This window comes from Choristoneura fumiferana, chromosome 14 (genome assembly GCF_025370935.1).
Source record: "Choristoneura fumiferana chromosome 14, NRCan_CFum_1, whole genome shotgun sequence".
Lineage (NCBI taxonomy): Eukaryota > Metazoa > Arthropoda > Insecta > Lepidoptera > Tortricidae > Choristoneura > Choristoneura fumiferana.
Genome location: NC_133485.1, coordinates 3,160,701 through 3,177,886, shown reverse-complemented (window position 1 = coordinate 3,177,886; position 17,186 = coordinate 3,160,701). Strand labels below are relative to the sequence as shown.

The window sequence follows — 17,186 nt, the reverse complement described above, 5'->3', positions numbered from 1 at the left end:
GTTTTTTTACAAAGTTAGGAAAACAAGTAAAAATTAATAACTTCAGTATAACAATGTGTCACATCATGTAAACTATTCAGCTATTCATAAAAAAAACACGAATTTAATGCTTGTATACTTAAACATGCTAGATAATTTATCGTTCGGAACTTGTTAAAATCGGTTTTCTTATTCTTTTTCATTCTCATAAGAAGCTTCAGTAAAATGAAAATGAAGCCCTGCGCGATATTAACATTCTGGTTATACTGTAACATTGTTAGGTACCAAAGAAAAACCTTATTACCTGACTTCTCCACGAAAGTAAACTTAGGAGATATAGTATTAGTATAGAAACAAACATGTGATCTGCTATAAATTATTTAATGAAATAATCCAAATAATATTACATAGTTTCTTTAGCGAGCAAACTATGAACGTCGTCAATCGAAATCTCGCTCAGTGTGTAATCCTCTATAATATTTTCATATTTTCTCTTCAGTTTCTCTAGTTTGCTGAACATTGAACTGTAGGTCATATTTTTATCGCCTTTTATGTGAAAATGGAGCATAGACTAAAACAAAATAAAATCAAAGTTAAAAATCTAAATAAGATGGCTTGAGAAATATCGTAGATAAAAAAGCGTAAAGGTACACTTGTAAACTTGAGTATTCACTTGTAATGAGCATTCTTAAGCCCCATTTAGACTATGCGAGAACTTGCATGGAAGTTTCACTACGTTGCGGTATTTGTTTAATCAACTGAATTTATTGTCCCTCAATGCGATGTAATGCAACTTGCATGCAAGTTCTTGCATGTTCTAATTGAGGCTTAACAGGTCAATTCACAAGGGCTGGCACGAATGAATTAAAATGAAAGTATCTGTGTGCTACCTATTTGAATACACTCTGTAATGGCTGTTCTCTATGAGTTTATATGGGTAGATACATAGTAATTTTGCCTCTGACTGTACGGAACTGGGTGCACGAGCTCAACTCGCACTTGATGGTTTTCTCTTAGTTGCAATTTTTTGTAGAGATTTAATCAGCAATAGTAAAATCGAAACATGGTACTGAAACGCCCGATTGCTTATATAAACTTACCAAATGCTCATCCGCAAGCTTGCTAGTCGGAAACTCGTTCTTAAAGTCAGTCTTCAAGGCCTGCACACTGCGTAGCGAAATAACATTGCGTTTCATTGTTTCTAAAAAAAAGATAATATAAAGTTAGTAGATTGCTGTTAAAGAAACGTAATCACGTCACACTTCTCGCAATATCACCCACCTCTTGTAATATCATCGTATACGGTTCCTTTGAGATTGTTATCTCTGAGAAACCTTACATTACTATCATCTCGTATCAATAGCGGTTCTGCTAATTCAGTTTCATCTCTTATTAAAAGGATTTTAAGTTCGTCCATTGATTGTTGACCCTCTAAACCACGGCTTTGATCTTTATTACTATAAATACTCTTTGCAACAGCTCGAGAAGTAACCGGTTGGTCTATTTTACTTTCTACGTTTGACAACTGTGCACTTACAGGCTGAGAAGTTTTTGCTTGGTCACTTTCACCCTCTTTTGGAACATTACCGGTCCTAGATATTTCTAATTCTTCAGCAGTAGTTTGAGCTTTATCTGGATTAGCGTTGTCGGGTTGAGAATTGTCCTCGTCATCGTCATCATCATCCAGTTGAATTTTAACGAAGTTGTGTTGACTTTTTTGGTAAACCTTTTTAATGTCCTCAATATCTTCATCTTCGGTTTCTGTAATTTCTGAGCCCTGACGGGACGTCAAATAAAGTCTGCGCTCATCTCTAGCTGCTTGTTGGCTAGAACTTTCTCTACGGTCATCATGTTGAGTACTTTTTCCGCTATCACTTTTTTTATCATTGTTATCAAACTCAATGTCATCAGGGTCATTAAAATGTTTCATAGCGGCTGCAATTTCTAACCGACGCTTTTCTTTGAGTTTTTTTATTGCTTCAGCGTCATCTGCTGCTTCATCATCATTAGAAAAAATATCTGAAGTACTATCTTCGCTAATGGAAGTTCTGATAGGTTTTAGTTTAAGTTTAAGGCGCGCAGTGTGTCCATTAGCTAGCATAGCTCGAACATGTCTGCTTGAACCCAAAGCAGATATTTGGCCGTTAGTAAAGACTGCAATACGTGAGCATAGCGTGTCAATATCCCGCCAGTTTAAGCTAAAAAGAACAGAATAAAATAAAGTTAAGAGTTGGAAGGGGTCACAAAGGATATTTTCTAGCGTGAAGAGCTTTTACACGACTAATCCTTATAATATACGTATACGTACGTATACTACGCCTGGTGCTTTCTCTGCTAGTGAGTCTCTCAAGCGCTCGTGCCCCTAGCGATCCCGAGTGCGGGTCCACGGAACGCTATGTCTCAAATTCCACAATTGACAGAGCAGTCACTCAGTTTGAGTAACATCTAGCTTTAAAATTACCTTTGTTCGGCTAAAACGACCGCGCTTCCTCTGCCAGTGAGTCTCGCGAGCGCTCGTGCCACTAGGGGTCGCGAGTGCGGGTCCACAGAACGCATGGGCTCGTCGAGCAACACTGCTGGTGGGGCAGCTAGCAGAGCGGCACACAATCTGAGCAGTCTCGCACAACCAGCGCTGTATCTACGCACTGAAGTGTGCGTTAGATGCTGTAAACCTAAACGTAACAATGATGATAATTTATAGGTACCTACGTAAACAGTTTGTAAACTGGTGTATTTTCGTACATCAACATAGCAGAAAAACGACGGTTTTATATCAATAGAGCAGAAAAAATATTTGGTAGGTACGAGTAAGCATCAAAAGCTCAAAAGTCAAACTAATAGATTGGATGTAGTTAGATATACATTTAGAATTGTCGTGGCCTTATTACCGCACGCATTTTATGTTAACAAAGTTAACATATATCTAATTGGACTCTTAACCAATTAAAATAATTTCTGTTAAAAATATTTTTTCTTATAAGTTTTTTTTGATAAGTACTGTACTTGTATTGTCATCCAACCCACATATTTATACCAAATTTCAGGTATATCTGACCTCTGAAAGTAAGTCAAATGAACTTGTTAAGATCTAACCCAACAAAAACAAACAGGGTGAGTTAGATAAAAGCTTGTAAAAAAGATTATAATTATTAAAACATGTTTTAAATGTTTACATACCCATATACGCCATACAGTTTATGGTAAACGTATCAGCTTGGCATTCACTGTACCCACGCAGCAAGCATAAGATCTTTAAGTTTTCATAGCCCGTGTAGAATTCATCAAGACCTCCAGTACACTTCACTAACGATACTTTCGCAATATACTGCAAAAAGTCCAAGTTATAGTTCCTGTTATACTTGTTAAAACTTCAGCTGTGTATTTTACCTACATACTAAACTTCATCATCATATCAGCCATAGGACGTCCACTGTTGGACATAGGCCTTACCCATATACCTCCAGTTGCTTCACTTGGATGCGGCCTGCATCCTTCGTGAACCCGCGGCTTTAACCAGGTCATCCGTCCATCTTATTGGCTGTCGTCCTATACGCTACACTTGCTGACCCGCGGCGCTACGCTTGCATTCGAGAACTTTTCGGCCCCAACGGCTATCTGTTCTCCGAGCTATATGCCCTGGACATTACCAGTACAACGAGCTAATTCGCTTGACCCTCGTTGTCCTACGTATCTCCTAATTCGATCCCGTAGAGAACCCCAGAGCACAACCCTGTCTATAGCTCCCTGGGCAACTCTGAGCCTATTTTTACTCGACTACGGCAAAGCCAAAGGAAGAGTAATAATTTTAGCAGTCTATGTATGTTTGTATTTTTAAATATGGCCTATAGTGAAGCACCTTATTTAATTCGAACAAAATACTTAAAAATTGTATACCTGCGATCTCTGCATCCTCAGAAACCATCCATCTAAGCAGCAATCTCCTCTTGTGATGGACTGCCTTCCAGCAATCATACTTAAGGCAGAAGTTTTCCCTGAACCAGGTGGACCTAACAGCCCTATAGATTCACCTGCAATGCGTGTTTTCAAAACAATTGCTATCAGCGATTAATGGCAAATGGTAATGTAAATAACGATTAATGATTGGAAAATGTCAGCACTAAAGTTCATTTAAACCAATGAGGTGACGACGCAGGGATTATAATAAAAATGTGTAGAATTTTGCTAGAACTGATATGACAGCAGCGCGTCGTCTATGGGACATTAGCATGTCGTATACAGTACGTATGTATACAGTATTTAGTAGCAGGTCAAAATTAAGTTCCAGATAAAAACGGTATCAAACACCATGTCCATACATGTGTTATTATCCTTACCTCCTTTAACACTAAAACTCACACCATGCACGGCATTAATGGGTGTAGTTTGGCACAAATTCACGAAATTTTTGTGCAAATCGTCCACCAATAGGATTCTTCCTGAGGGTTTGTCTAAACAAAAACAGTTATTTTTAATTTGCGCAAGTTTAGACGCTTAAAATAGCTCAAATACGCTATTTTATGGATATGGAAATACCGTATATTGTCATATCTATAAAACAGATTGGAAATTTCATAATTGTTTTGACAGTTTAAAGATCTGTTGTTACAGGGGTGGATATTTTTATTCTTCGATTCATTATCACCAGCCGGAAGACGACCACTGCCTGTTGAGTAAAGGCCTTCCCCTTAGAAAGCCACAATGAACTCCAACTCGCCACTTGCATCCACCGGTAGTGATCTTGTCAATCTACCTAGTGGAAGGCCTGCCAACACTCCGCTTTCCGGTTTGTGGTCGCCGCTTGAGTATATTTCTCCCCAAACGAGTATTTATTCTTTGAGCGTTGTGACCCACCTATTGCCGCTTCAATTTGAGTATTCATCGAGTCCGTAACTGACTTTAGTTTTCGAATTCCGGATTCTATGGCGCAAATAAACTTCGAGTATAGCTCTCTCTAAAGCTTGTTACGTAACTCTTGAGCCTCTCCAAGAGGCCATATTTTAGAGGCAGTCAAGGACTATAATTTGCCAAAAGAATTTCACGTTTCCCGAACGCTCCGAGTCCGAGTCGAATTCTACGATCGACCTCTTTGACGAAGTTAGACCTGCAGGGCTACTACGAAATTCAAAAATCGAAGTTCCTGTCGTTCGGTCCCTCTGACACTTATATTATTTAATACGAGAGCGAGAGGGGCGGTACGATACGAACTTCGATTTTCGAACTTCGGAGTAGGCCCTCTGCCTAACTAGACCTAGACAATTGAATTATACTAAGTACGTGGATAAAGTAGTGAGTATACGAGTATTAATAAGACACCTACCTCCAATACAATGTTTTGGACTTCTTACTGAAACAAAATATAATCAGAGCTTATTTCTTGGAATAATAGGTACAGTCAATAGCAGCTAAATCTGACACAACAAAGCGTTCATAAATATTTGATACGACGAAGGTTAACTGGAAGATCCCTTTAACATCTTTTTCTCTTGTTAACAGTTATTTTCATGTTTTATGTACAATAAAAAGTTATATAGGACGTGACGGTTTAATAAGGTAAGTAAAAGATAGTGCCACGAGAGTTGAAGTGAATGATTACAAACACAGCTATTTATTATACATTGCATAAAAGAGAATGAATGAAAAGAATGAGTTAATGTCAAAATCCTGCTGTCATTACATGACATGTTCTTGTGTGCGTGACCTCTACTCTGGTGACACTACCTATAACTATACTTAAATAAAGGACAGCCTTAGCAAAAAAAATCACTATAATAAATAACAAAATGGTCGACTTACTACATGTCATCATACGCTTGACATTCGCTTTTTCGTGATACACATTCAGATCCCGGTATACGCGTGTCTTTTCCTTGTAGGTTATGTTTAACATCCGTCCAAGAATATTTTGTATGTATCTGTTTTGCACAGCTATTAGGATTATCTAAAAAAAACGATTAACGAAAAAATACTTTCGATAAAATCTGTTTTTGCTGATTGTACTTGCATTGTCATCTAATTTAAATATAGTAGACGGCATGGAATTAGAACATAAAATTACATTCTTCGCTTGCTCGTTGGAGACAAATGCGAGCAAGATAGTACTATGTTTTTTATTATACTCAGTACAGAAAACACAGGTATATAGAGACAAATATATAGAAAATAACACCTCACCTACCTAGTTTGTAAAATTTGCATTATTTAAAATTACCACCAGCCCATACTCGGAGGACGTAATAGTATGGGCAATTTAGGGACACCTAAATTTTGGTAGGACTCGGCAGATCCTGTTTTCTAGTGCCAAATGCTATTTTTTCCTGTGGTTTATTTTCGTGATTAACATACTCACCGAATACAATAGGCTATGACATATTAACGTAAATATTTCTGGAAATGAATCAAATGAAGAGAAGTATCCGAATGTTTCTTTATTGGGCCCTGTAACCAAAAAATTGGATAAAAAACCGAATTTGTGCGTCAGCTCTTACGAAACAAAGTAATTCACATAGATCACGCTAGATGGCGTTACTAGTCACTAAAAGGAAATGAAAGTTTATGCCGATGCCGTGGCGTTACAATAGTGCTATTTGGCAGTTAATAACAAAAAATAATACAAACCACAACAAATTCGCCTTAATGTTACAGAACTATAATCATCAGAAATCAAATGGTCGCAGTAGCGATCATTTTTGTCACAGTATGCTTTCACTCTTGCTGTAGAGGCGAATTTCGCAATTAGTTCGCTTAGAGTAAATACTGGACTAAGTCTCCCAACGAAGGTAAAAAAGTCCATCCAATACACATAAGAGTTCGATTCTTCGCTCAAATGAACCAACAATATTTGTATGAGGGGCCCAGAAAAACCTACAAAAATAAATTTCGTTTAACGGCCCAATATAAAAAAAAACAATTTCAAAATATATTTGCATAAGACAAAAAAAAGACAGCGAACGACTATACAATACATCGTCAAAAAACCCCAATCTCCCACTAACTGATAAATAAGTGGTGGTGGTGGTGGACGAACGGACGAATGCGAACGAATTGAGGCCTTCCTGCTATCCCTTTCACGCTTTAGGAGAGTGAGAGTACGGTACGAATTTCGGAGTAGACCTCCTCCGCCGCGCATAGTTATAGTGAGAAAAGTTTTTTCACTTCTCATGCTCGTAAAGTTCGTTTTTAAATGCTGGATCTAGGCAACATAAAATGACTTTATGCTCTACTAAATACATAAAGTAAATTCTTCGTCCAAGACCAAGGCAGTCAGGTGTAAACAGACACAAACAAAGAAGTTTCTACATACTTTTTTTAATAATTTTTAATTTATATAAAACTAAAAAATCAATCAATTCAATCAAAATAGATCAATAAAACTAAAAATTTATAATTATAATAGTAGCGTGAACAATAAAAGGTACATAGTAGGTGAACAATTGTTTCCACTGTTGCTGTTTCATTTCCTCGTCATCGAAGTAAAAACCAGAGTATGAAACTCGAGCATTAAACCCATTTAAATTAAAATGGCTCGTTTTATGCTCTTGTTGCATAACCTGCTATTCTTGACATTGACATAAAGTTGACTTTAACTTGGCCTGTGTAAATACTTTTTTCGCTTCGAACTGCCTGTGACTGCCGTGATAAAAGCCATGCTATTATGGCCATTTCTATCTACCGCTGTACCCTAAGTTTATCTCTCTGATTTCAACAAAATTTGGGAGGTAAACTCAGTCCATGATTCCAATGTAATAAAAACAGGGTGTCCAGGGAGTCCAGAAGTGTCCCCAAAATATTGTGCGGATGTTTTTGTTTTGTTACGAATATTTTAGTTAACACATCAAAATTTCCCATTTTTAATACTGAGGTGTATTATAATATATAATAGGCAATATAATAGGTAAGTAAATAATAGATAATACGGTTCACTTATCGCATTGTCAATAAATGAGCAGCTGTTTGTTTGGATTGTTTGGCTATTGATAACAGCACGTGGTGGTTAATAGTGATTTCAACATTCCCCCATAGATGTCGCTGTTCCGCGCCCATACCAATCCTACATCGCGCTATTAAGATTTTTCTTAGAGTAATGACGCCCCTCGCTCAGCAAAGTTTACTCTAAGACCTTACTTCATAGGATCATTTCTATAGTAAGCTCTTCACTAGGCAATCACAAAATGTGAGCCAACCCCATCCACGTTGATGAGATGTGGCGCGGTGCCCTGAGCGTGAGAAAGGCGGTGACTTTACGTCATCAGCCATCGATGATCGTTCACTTCTCCTTTCGGGGAGAGGCGTGGGGTACTGTCGCTGTCTGAGTGGCTGGATTTTAAACTTATATAAAACTTTAAAAAATAAATATCTCTATCTCTGACCATAGGCATTAAAATACGATTCTGATCCATAAGCTACTTTTAAAAATATAACCACTCAGTGTTGCCATTTATAAAGATTGATCTGTATACCTATACAGATTTTAGGGCAAGTTGATATGGAGAATGAGAAAAGTATGAATTGTAGGTATTTGGAATTGGTGAATTCACATTCTAGTTTCAGCTCCGACGTACAGGAATGATCGATCAAGCAAGTCAAGTCAAAGACTTAGGACTACATTGGTTGCTTTCCATTTGGCAACTTTTTAGAATCTCTAGGGGGGGGGGGGGGGGGCAGCTGCCCCTACCTGCTCCCTTAGTTTTAAATATTTTTGATATGTATAAAAGTCTGTAAGGTATTTATTGTACGGGCCAAGTTGCCCGAAATAAACGAATTTATTATTATTATTAATGTATGCGATACGAGTACAACACCAAATTGACGGCAAATTGCTTATCTTAGAGATGTTAAATAACTTTCGTGATTTTCACTCATAGTCAAAATACCACGCACAGGACTTATCACGCTAACAAACACGAACTGTAATAATGTTGCCGAAACGTCGAGGTAAATATTACTCGTGTGTGTTAGCGTGATAAGTTCTGTGCGTGGTATTTTGACTATGTCAAATAAAAGGCCCCCGTACCAAGAGACAGCGATAACACCGCAATATCCGATACGAGTATTTCTCAAAAAGGTCCCGTCATGAAATTGACAAGAAATCAGTTTTGTCAAGAAATTATTAACCCTAAGGACGATATCATAAAACATAAACTACATAAAACATCCAAAATTTCTTGACATCAGAAAAACGTCACAAAATCTTGTGAGGAAAAAAATCGTAATTTTGTTACTACATCAAAACTTTCTATTGGATCCAACAACAAAGATTATCTGACTTTTTATCACTTTTACCATAAGGTTTTGCATATATTTAAAAACAATATTACTTATTTATTGTGGTGAAATAGCGTCAGGATTTTTTTTGAATAAGTGGACAACTGAAAAATTAAAAAAATGGACCACTTTTTGAGAAATAGTCATATACACTGATTTAACGATTAAACTTTGAGCATGAATAAATGATTTAAATGTAAGTTTTTGTATGCCCTGGGTTTATCTCTCCGATTTCGACAAAATTTGGGAGGTAAACTCAGTCCATGATTCCGAGCTGTAAAAACCGGGTCTCCAGAATTGTCTCCAAAATATTGTACGGGTGTGTCCATTTTGTTACGAATTTTTCTCAATAATTTTCGTAACAATTACCTACTAACACATCAACATTTCCCATTTTTAATAATACTAAGGTGTATATGATGTTGTCAAGGATAGGATTATTTCTTAAAAGTTGCTATTAGTTCCCAAAATTAAAAATAACTGGATGGCTACGTATACGTCATTCAATCGACAGAAGCACGAAGGCAATTTTTCTTATACGCTATGCTCGATCCGATTGAAAATAAAACAAAATTACTTTAACAAAATTACTTTTTACCATTTTAATTGTATTTGAATTTTAATTGTATTAAATTGTATGGGTTTAAAAAAAATGCCTAAATAAAGAAATTTATTATTATTATTATTATTAACAGAGCTACTGTTATATTGTAAGAAAAGCACTGAAAGAGTTTTATTTATCATAAGATAAGAAGACAGTTTTACTAAAATTGCAGTTTTTATACTGTAGTATGGCAATTGGCCACTTTCAGTGTTTAGCAGTAACACAATAGTTTACTGCTACATAAACGCATATTGCTTGTGTCAGCGACAATCATGATGTATATAATCTAAGGTTTACTTAATAAAGAGGTTCTTGTTCTTGTTCTCTTCACGCACAACTACAGATATCGTCTTATTTACCACCACGTACCATCTCCTTATATTACATGGCGACCCTGCCACTGCGAACCAACGGAATCTAAGCACAAGAAAACCACGCAGTCAGATCAGAACACAAGAAGAAAATATTAACACGAAGACATCATGAAGAAAAAGAAGAAAAAATATATAGAAGTAGAAGTTATAATATTTTAATATTAAGAAGATTAAAAGACATACAAAAAAAAATAATGAAGAAAACTAATTCAAGACAGACTCCCAAATGTGAAGAACGAAGATTATAAATTAATACGGATTACAGAAGAAGAAAAAAATAACATTAAATGATGAAGAAATTATTGAATAGAAGAAATGAAGGAAGTAAGAAGATAAAATAAGAAGACTATGACAATGAAGAAATTGAAGAAATAAGTAAATATGAAGAAATAAGTTAATGAACTAAAGTAAGAAATATAAATATTAAATATAATCAATAAAGAAGAAAGAAAAACGAAGAAAGAAGAGGTGTCCAGGGTTATCCCGGCCCAATCAAGAGGTGTCCAGGGAAATCCCGGCCCATGTTCCGGGGAGTCCAGGGTTAGCCCGGCCCATGAACGCGATCACCAGCAGTCCTCGTGCCATGCGGAGCAGCATCGAGTCACGTGCCGCGCCGTGTCATTGTCCCGCTGCACCAAACGCCTGACGCTGACCCGGATGCCAGCCGCCGCGCCAGCAGCCAAGATGCTGCGTGCTACCAGCACGAGCGACGCTGTTGCCGCTTACGGCGAAAGGTTTTTTTGGTCTTTTGTCTATTTTTTTTTAAATATGTTAATATAGTTAAAAATAGTAAGTAATCTTTGCATAGTTTAATTCTAGTGATTTATACTTTAACCAGTATCAAGACTGATCACCTTGAAACCTGGTGGGAGTAAAGATTAATACAGTTATTTACTTAAAAATAAATAGGTATTATATTTATAGTTTTTGCACGTTATATTACTTAAATAAGTGCTTACTCATTTTAACATGTCTCTATTTTTTTTACGTAAGTTACCTATTAATAAGGAATTGTCGCTGTACCGTTATTTCTATAAATTTTCATCTCATTTACGAACCATTTGAAGTCAATTGATAATACGTGAAATTCTACTTATTTCTAGTGTCACGTTGTTTAATTAGGTCGAAACATTCAGTTTCGCAATACCGCCGTGCGAAGGTAAATGCACGTTACGGCCCGTCAGCAAAATTTTAACTAGGACGAGCGCGGGCGCATTTGTTTTTAAACATTCCAATTTAAAATGAATGAAATTTGATAACTTACTAACCAACTATTTATTTTTACTTGATAAAGTTTTATAGTTTTATTTTGGTACGGTACATATTGAAATTATAGTTAGAGAACCAGTCCATAGTGATTGATCATGGTGTGAACTACCGTGTCCTCTGTGAAATCCTATTGGAGATTTTAATCTTAAACGGTATCCCGTAACTATTACAGGCACACCGAAAAGGGTGACCTGATATGCCAAGGATTTTTTTTTTATATAGGGTGACCATGCCCTTGGGTGACAATACCCATTTATATTAAAGGGACGCACAAATGCGTACTCATATGTTGTGTGCAAGAGACACACATTAGGAGCAGATGACTCCGAGTTATGGCATTAGTTATTAGTATATAAAATAGTACCGATACCAAAATACCAAAGATCATTATTATCGATGATAATTAATCAATTGGGCACATTGGTATGCCAATGATGAATAATGACTATTATTGAGATATGGATAGAGATTCTTTTACAAAATGTATATATTTTTAACATCTCAAGTTTTGTTTTTACCATTTTCTATTGCCGTGACACTAGGATAAATATAGAAATAATTACCCAGTAAATTTTATTTTTTCTTTTCATGTTTAAACTTAAAATAAGTAACTTATCTGAATAGTAAAGTTGGTCTCTGGTTTTATTTTACAGGAATTTAAAAAAAAATTGTAAACAAGTAACATGCGTTTAATTTTTTTTCTGCCACCCCGGGGGTGAAGGGACTTTCGGGGGAGGTGTAGTATGGCAATTGGCCACTTTCAGTGTTTAGCAGTAACACAATAGTTTACTGCTACATAAACGCATATTGCTTGTGTCAGCGACAATCATGATGTATATAATCTAAGGTTTACTTAATAAAGAGGTTCTTGTTCTTGTTCTCTTCACGCACAACTACAGATATCGTCTTATTTACCACCACGTACCATCTCCTTATATTACAATACTTTTACGGCAAAGAGATATTACTTATGCGACACATGTGCAAAAAAGACCAAAAAGTGTCTCTTCAGTAAAAGAAAAAAAAAATACCCGCCTTTTTACGGGCTACTGAAGCGCCACAAAAGTGCTTCGATAGCTACGTTACCCAGATAGATCGACGCAGAAAAATTCGCTGATTCCGAATATGTATATAACTCAATATGCCGAATTTGGCGGTTAAGTAATTTTGCCTTTCCAGTGACGATATGATTATAGGTAAGTTAAAATAACTTGCAAAATGATAGATGCATATAAGGTAATACGGTTCTACTTACCAGTACCTAATTATTGTCACTTATCGAATTGTCAATAAATGAGCAGCTGTTTGTTTGGCTATTGATAACAGCACGTGGTGGTTAATAGTGATTTCAACATTCCCCCATAGATGTCGCTGTTCCGCGCCCATACCAATCCTACATCGCGCTATTAAGATTTTTCTTAGAGTAATGACGCCCCTCGCTCAGCAAAGTTTACTCTAAGACCTTACTTCATAGGATCATTTCTATAGTAAGCTCTTCACTAGGCAATCACAAAATGTGAGCCAACCCCATCCACGTTGATGAGATGTGGCGCGGTGCCCTGAGCGTGAGAAAGGCGGTGACTTTACGTCATCAGCCATCGATGATCGTTCACTTCTCCTTTCGGGGAGAGGCGTGGGGTACTGTCGCTGTCTGAGTGGCTGGATTTTAAACTTATATAAAACTTTGAAATTAAATTTTTAAGGGGGGAGGGGGGCAAGTTGACTTGGAGAATGAGAAAAGTATGAATTGTAGGTAAGTATTTGGAATTGGTGAATTCATTCTAGTTTCAGTTCCGACGTACAGGAATGATCGATCAAACAAGTCAAGTCAAAGACTTAGGACTGCATTGGTTGCTTTCCATTTGGCAACTTTTTAGAATCACAAGGGGGGGGGTCAGCTGCCCCTCCCTGCTCCCTTAGTTTTAAATATTTCTGATATGTATGTTAAGTCTGTAGGCCAAGTTGCCCGAAATAAATGAATTTATTATTATTATTAATGTATGCAATACAACACCAAATTGCTTATCTTACAGATGTCAAATAACTTTCGTGATTTTCAATCATAGTCAAAATACCACGCACAGGACTTATCACGCTAACACACACGAACTGTAATGTTGCCGAAAAACGTAGAGGTAAATATTACTCGTGTGTGTTAGCGTGATAAGTTCTGTGCGTGGTATTTTGACTATGTCCCCCCAAAAGGCCCCCGTACCAAGAGACAGCGATAACACCGCCATATCCGATACGAGTATTTCTCAAAAAGGTCCCGTCATGAAATTGACAAAATCAGTTTTGTCAAGAAATTATTAACCCTAAGGACGAGATCATTAAACATCCAAAATTTCTTAACATCAGAAAAACGTCACAAAATCTTGTGAGGAAAAAATCGTAATTTTGTTTGACTTTTTATCACTTTTACACAAGGTTTGTATATATTTAAAAACAATATTACTTACTTATTTTTTGTGGTGAAGTTAAGTTAGCGTTAGTTTAGCGTCAGGATTTTTTTTTGAATAAGTGGACAACTTAAAAATTAAAAAATGGACCCCTTTTTGAGAAATAGTCATATACACTGATTTAACGATTAAACTTTGAGCATGAATAAATGATTTAAATGTAAGTTTTTGAAAATGTTAGAAAACAAAAGTAGTTTAGTTTTGTGAGTAAATTCGAACCTTTAATTAAATCCCCATGTTCTGAGACACCCTGTATACAACAAATCTACTACGTAATGTTAATCTCTGTTCGCGACTACCTCTACTAGAGTTATAAATGTACTAGCTTTTGCCCGCGGATTCGCCCGTGTGGAATTCAGTTATCGCGCGCTGTTCCCTCGGGAACTGTGCATTTTTCCGGGATAATAAGTAGCCTATGTCACTCTCTGGCCCATAAATTATCTCTATGCCTAAAATTACGCCGATCCGTCGCTCCGTTTCGACGTGAAATACGGACAAACATACAAACACACACACATTCGCATTTATAATAATAGTATGGATAATATAGCATTCCATTATTATCACGGCAGTCGCAGACAGTTCGAAGTGAAAAAAGTATTTACACATGCCAAGTTAAAATCAACTTTATGTCAATGTCTAAAACACTTTGACATGGAAACTTTTCTAGTTAACTTTTGAGCAGTTGAAAATGTGAAATAGACGAAATCTATGAATAGTTAAACGATTTAATAATTAATTTCAGTTCAGTGTCTGTTGTACCATCAGCCAAATAAGTGGTCTATAAATTTTTAAACAAGTTCCTATCAAATGAATATGTCGCTAAAGTCGAACTTTCAAGTTGACAGACACGTCTATTGGCATTATTGTTTTTTGACATGCAAACGATTATCAACTTTAGGGTGGTAGACCACATATTTGGCTGATGGTACATAGGTAGTGCTAACCAGCGTTCCATTAATTTATCTTTAAAACAAATAGATGCTCGTATTTTTTGTATATTTTCTGGTTTTATACTTCTTTATAATGACATATTCATTTGTATGCAGAAAAATAATGCTCTACATAACAATATGATAAGTTTACGACAATCTAATAGGGGGGTGACACTATTTAGGTACCGGACGTACAATACCGACATGGAAATACCAACATGATATTTTGTGACACGCCCATAGAAACTCTTGTCAGTTTGACACCAAACGGGTCGGTATTTCCATGTCGGTATTATCAGTGCCGGTAAATAATAGTGTCACCCTAATAGGAAATATTAGGCAAAGCTCTGCGCAGGGGGCGACACCAGCGCAAAGCGCAAACCGCCATGACAACGTCAGTTCTCTTTATTTATTTGTCGCCATCATGGATCATGCCCAACCAAAGAGTATTATACGTAACCTGGGCGACCGAGCTTTGCTCGAGCTAAAACTCAATAACCAAGCTAGATCAATTTTGTCATTCGCGAAAACCTCCACATACCAAATTTCATCGAAATTGTTGGAGCTGTTTCCTAGATCCCCGAATACAAGAATTGCTCGTTTAAAGGTATATAGAAATCATGACATAATTTATTAGTAACAAAATAACATGATATTTACATCGATAGTAACAATAGAGCTATATTCCCAAAAATTTAATTGAAATAATATGATATTATGGCACCCTACGGACATTTAGATACTAAGGTATTCAAAAAAACTGTTATTTGTGCTAGTGCCGCACTCTGACGGTAGAAAATTGCAGTAATATTCCCTATTTATAGTCTTGGGTAGAGTCGATAAGTCACTATGACAGATCAAAAGTGCCACGGAAACTCTGGCTTCAGATAATTATTACGTCACCGACTCGTGTCGCTAGAGAAGCAAGCATTTTTTAATCTTTCAAATAATTATCTTTATGAGACAAACCAGAGTTCAGAATATATATTTTTTAACCTTAACATAATGGACGTTTTAAATTAGACGGAGATCCGTCATAGACTATGACGTGAAACCATAGAAATTCCACACAAAATTATACTTTTCGAGACACAGAATGCATACTTCATTCACTTATAATCTTGCTTAGTTATCTACAGATATTGATGATTTTTACGTCATCCACTTTATTTTCTAGTTTTGTATCTCGTTAATTTGTTGAAGAGATTTTTTTGTTTCATGCAATATTTTCTATTATTAAAATAATTTATGCAGAATAAGTACTCACCCAAAGCAATGGACATAATATATATTTGAGACATAGCGCTTTCCTCATTCAAAAAGAAACTCAGCACGTAAAGTTGCAGCAAAAACGCCGGCAAAAATATTAACTGTGCCATAAACACAGCCGCTGAAAACAATCACAAAATTTACTTTCCAAGACTCAAACTGACTGACTTAGATTAGGTCACAGTTTAAAAAATGCAACTACTTGGCAATCTGTGCCGACAAAACTGAAGGGCTACTACGAAATTCGAAAATCGAAGTTCATGTCGTGCCATCCGTCTCACTCTTGTATCAATTAATATTACCGTCAGCGGGACGGTACGATACGAACTTCGATTTTTTAATTTCCTAGTAGCCCCTCTGTACGGCATGGTACGGGGCAGATCGACGTTCATTGCACGGCGGTACATTCAGTGCAAGGGAGTCAGTCGACATCGTACTGCAAAAATATGAAATTGCGGTTTCATCGATTTCCGATAAACGAGCCAAGGCGAATTGCTAGTCCTACTAATACCGCTTTGCGTGCGTGCGTTTGTTACCCTTTTACCCTAAAACAACGATTTAAATGGGAGTTGGTATGTTGACCGACTGATGCGTATTATGGCCAGTGCGGTATGGAAACTCTACACACGAAAATTCTAAGTTTGAAATGTAAATTCACACGTAAATCTGGGAAAATTTAGAGACGCAAGCCCGGGTTCAAATCTAAAAGCGTCTGCTAACGAGGAAATAAGTCAAACAATCAGCATACCGGCTTTTTCAACGGAGCGCACTCTGTATAAATATCTAAAGAACTACTTCTTTTTTGCTCTTGAGTTTGACTAGTGTACCTACTTAATAGTGTACTAACCAAGAAATCCACCTTGTGTCAAAGTTGACTCAAAATCCAGGAATTTAGCGCACAGAAAGACAGCTAACGGTACGATAGTCAGGAAAACCACCGCATGAGAAGCCAGCTTGGCCAACCAGTGGAGGCAAAAGGGCAGCCAACCACAAAATGGGTGTAGCGAATTGTTGTCTTATATTCGCTTATCAACAT

At 36.7% G+C, this 17,186-nt stretch overlaps 1 protein-coding gene and 2 non-coding genes across 4 annotated transcripts in view; 2 read left to right on the top strand and 1 right to left on the bottom strand.

Moving 5' to 3' along the window:
• Window positions 1-363: 363 nt before the first annotated feature.
• LOC141434723 (phospholipid-transporting ATPase ABCA3-like) overlaps window positions 364-17,186 on the bottom strand; it is a 36,253-nt gene continuing 19,430 nt past the window's right edge. For both annotated transcript variants that reach the window (XM_074097161.1, XM_074097162.1), the window contains 12 exons: window positions 16,149-16,271; window positions 6,595-6,840; window positions 6,326-6,414; window positions 5,773-5,917; window positions 5,297-5,323; window positions 4,314-4,427; window positions 3,874-4,007; window positions 3,157-3,304; window positions 2,441-2,651; window positions 1,261-2,177; window positions 1,080-1,180; window positions 364-550 (listed from right to left, as the gene is read on the bottom strand). In XM_074097161.1, coding sequence (XP_073953262.1) covers window positions 383-550; window positions 1,080-1,180; window positions 1,261-2,177; window positions 2,441-2,651; window positions 3,157-3,304; window positions 3,874-4,007; window positions 4,314-4,427; window positions 5,297-5,323; window positions 5,773-5,917; window positions 6,326-6,414; window positions 6,595-6,840; window positions 16,149-16,271 — 2,423 coding nt within the window. In that variant the 3' untranslated portion in view covers window positions 364-382. The remainder of the gene's footprint in view (window positions 551-1,079; window positions 1,181-1,260; window positions 2,178-2,440; window positions 2,652-3,156; window positions 3,305-3,873; window positions 4,008-4,313; window positions 4,428-5,296; window positions 5,324-5,772; window positions 5,918-6,325; window positions 6,415-6,594; window positions 6,841-16,148; window positions 16,272-17,186) is intronic.
• On the top strand, window positions 8,091-8,293 carry LOC141435413 (small nucleolar RNA U3). The gene has a single exon (XR_012452166.1). It is a non-coding gene; the product is annotated as a small nucleolar RNA U3 (small nucleolar RNA).
• On the top strand, window positions 12,945-13,147 carry LOC141435412 (small nucleolar RNA U3). The gene has a single exon (XR_012452165.1). It is a non-coding gene; the product is annotated as a small nucleolar RNA U3 (small nucleolar RNA).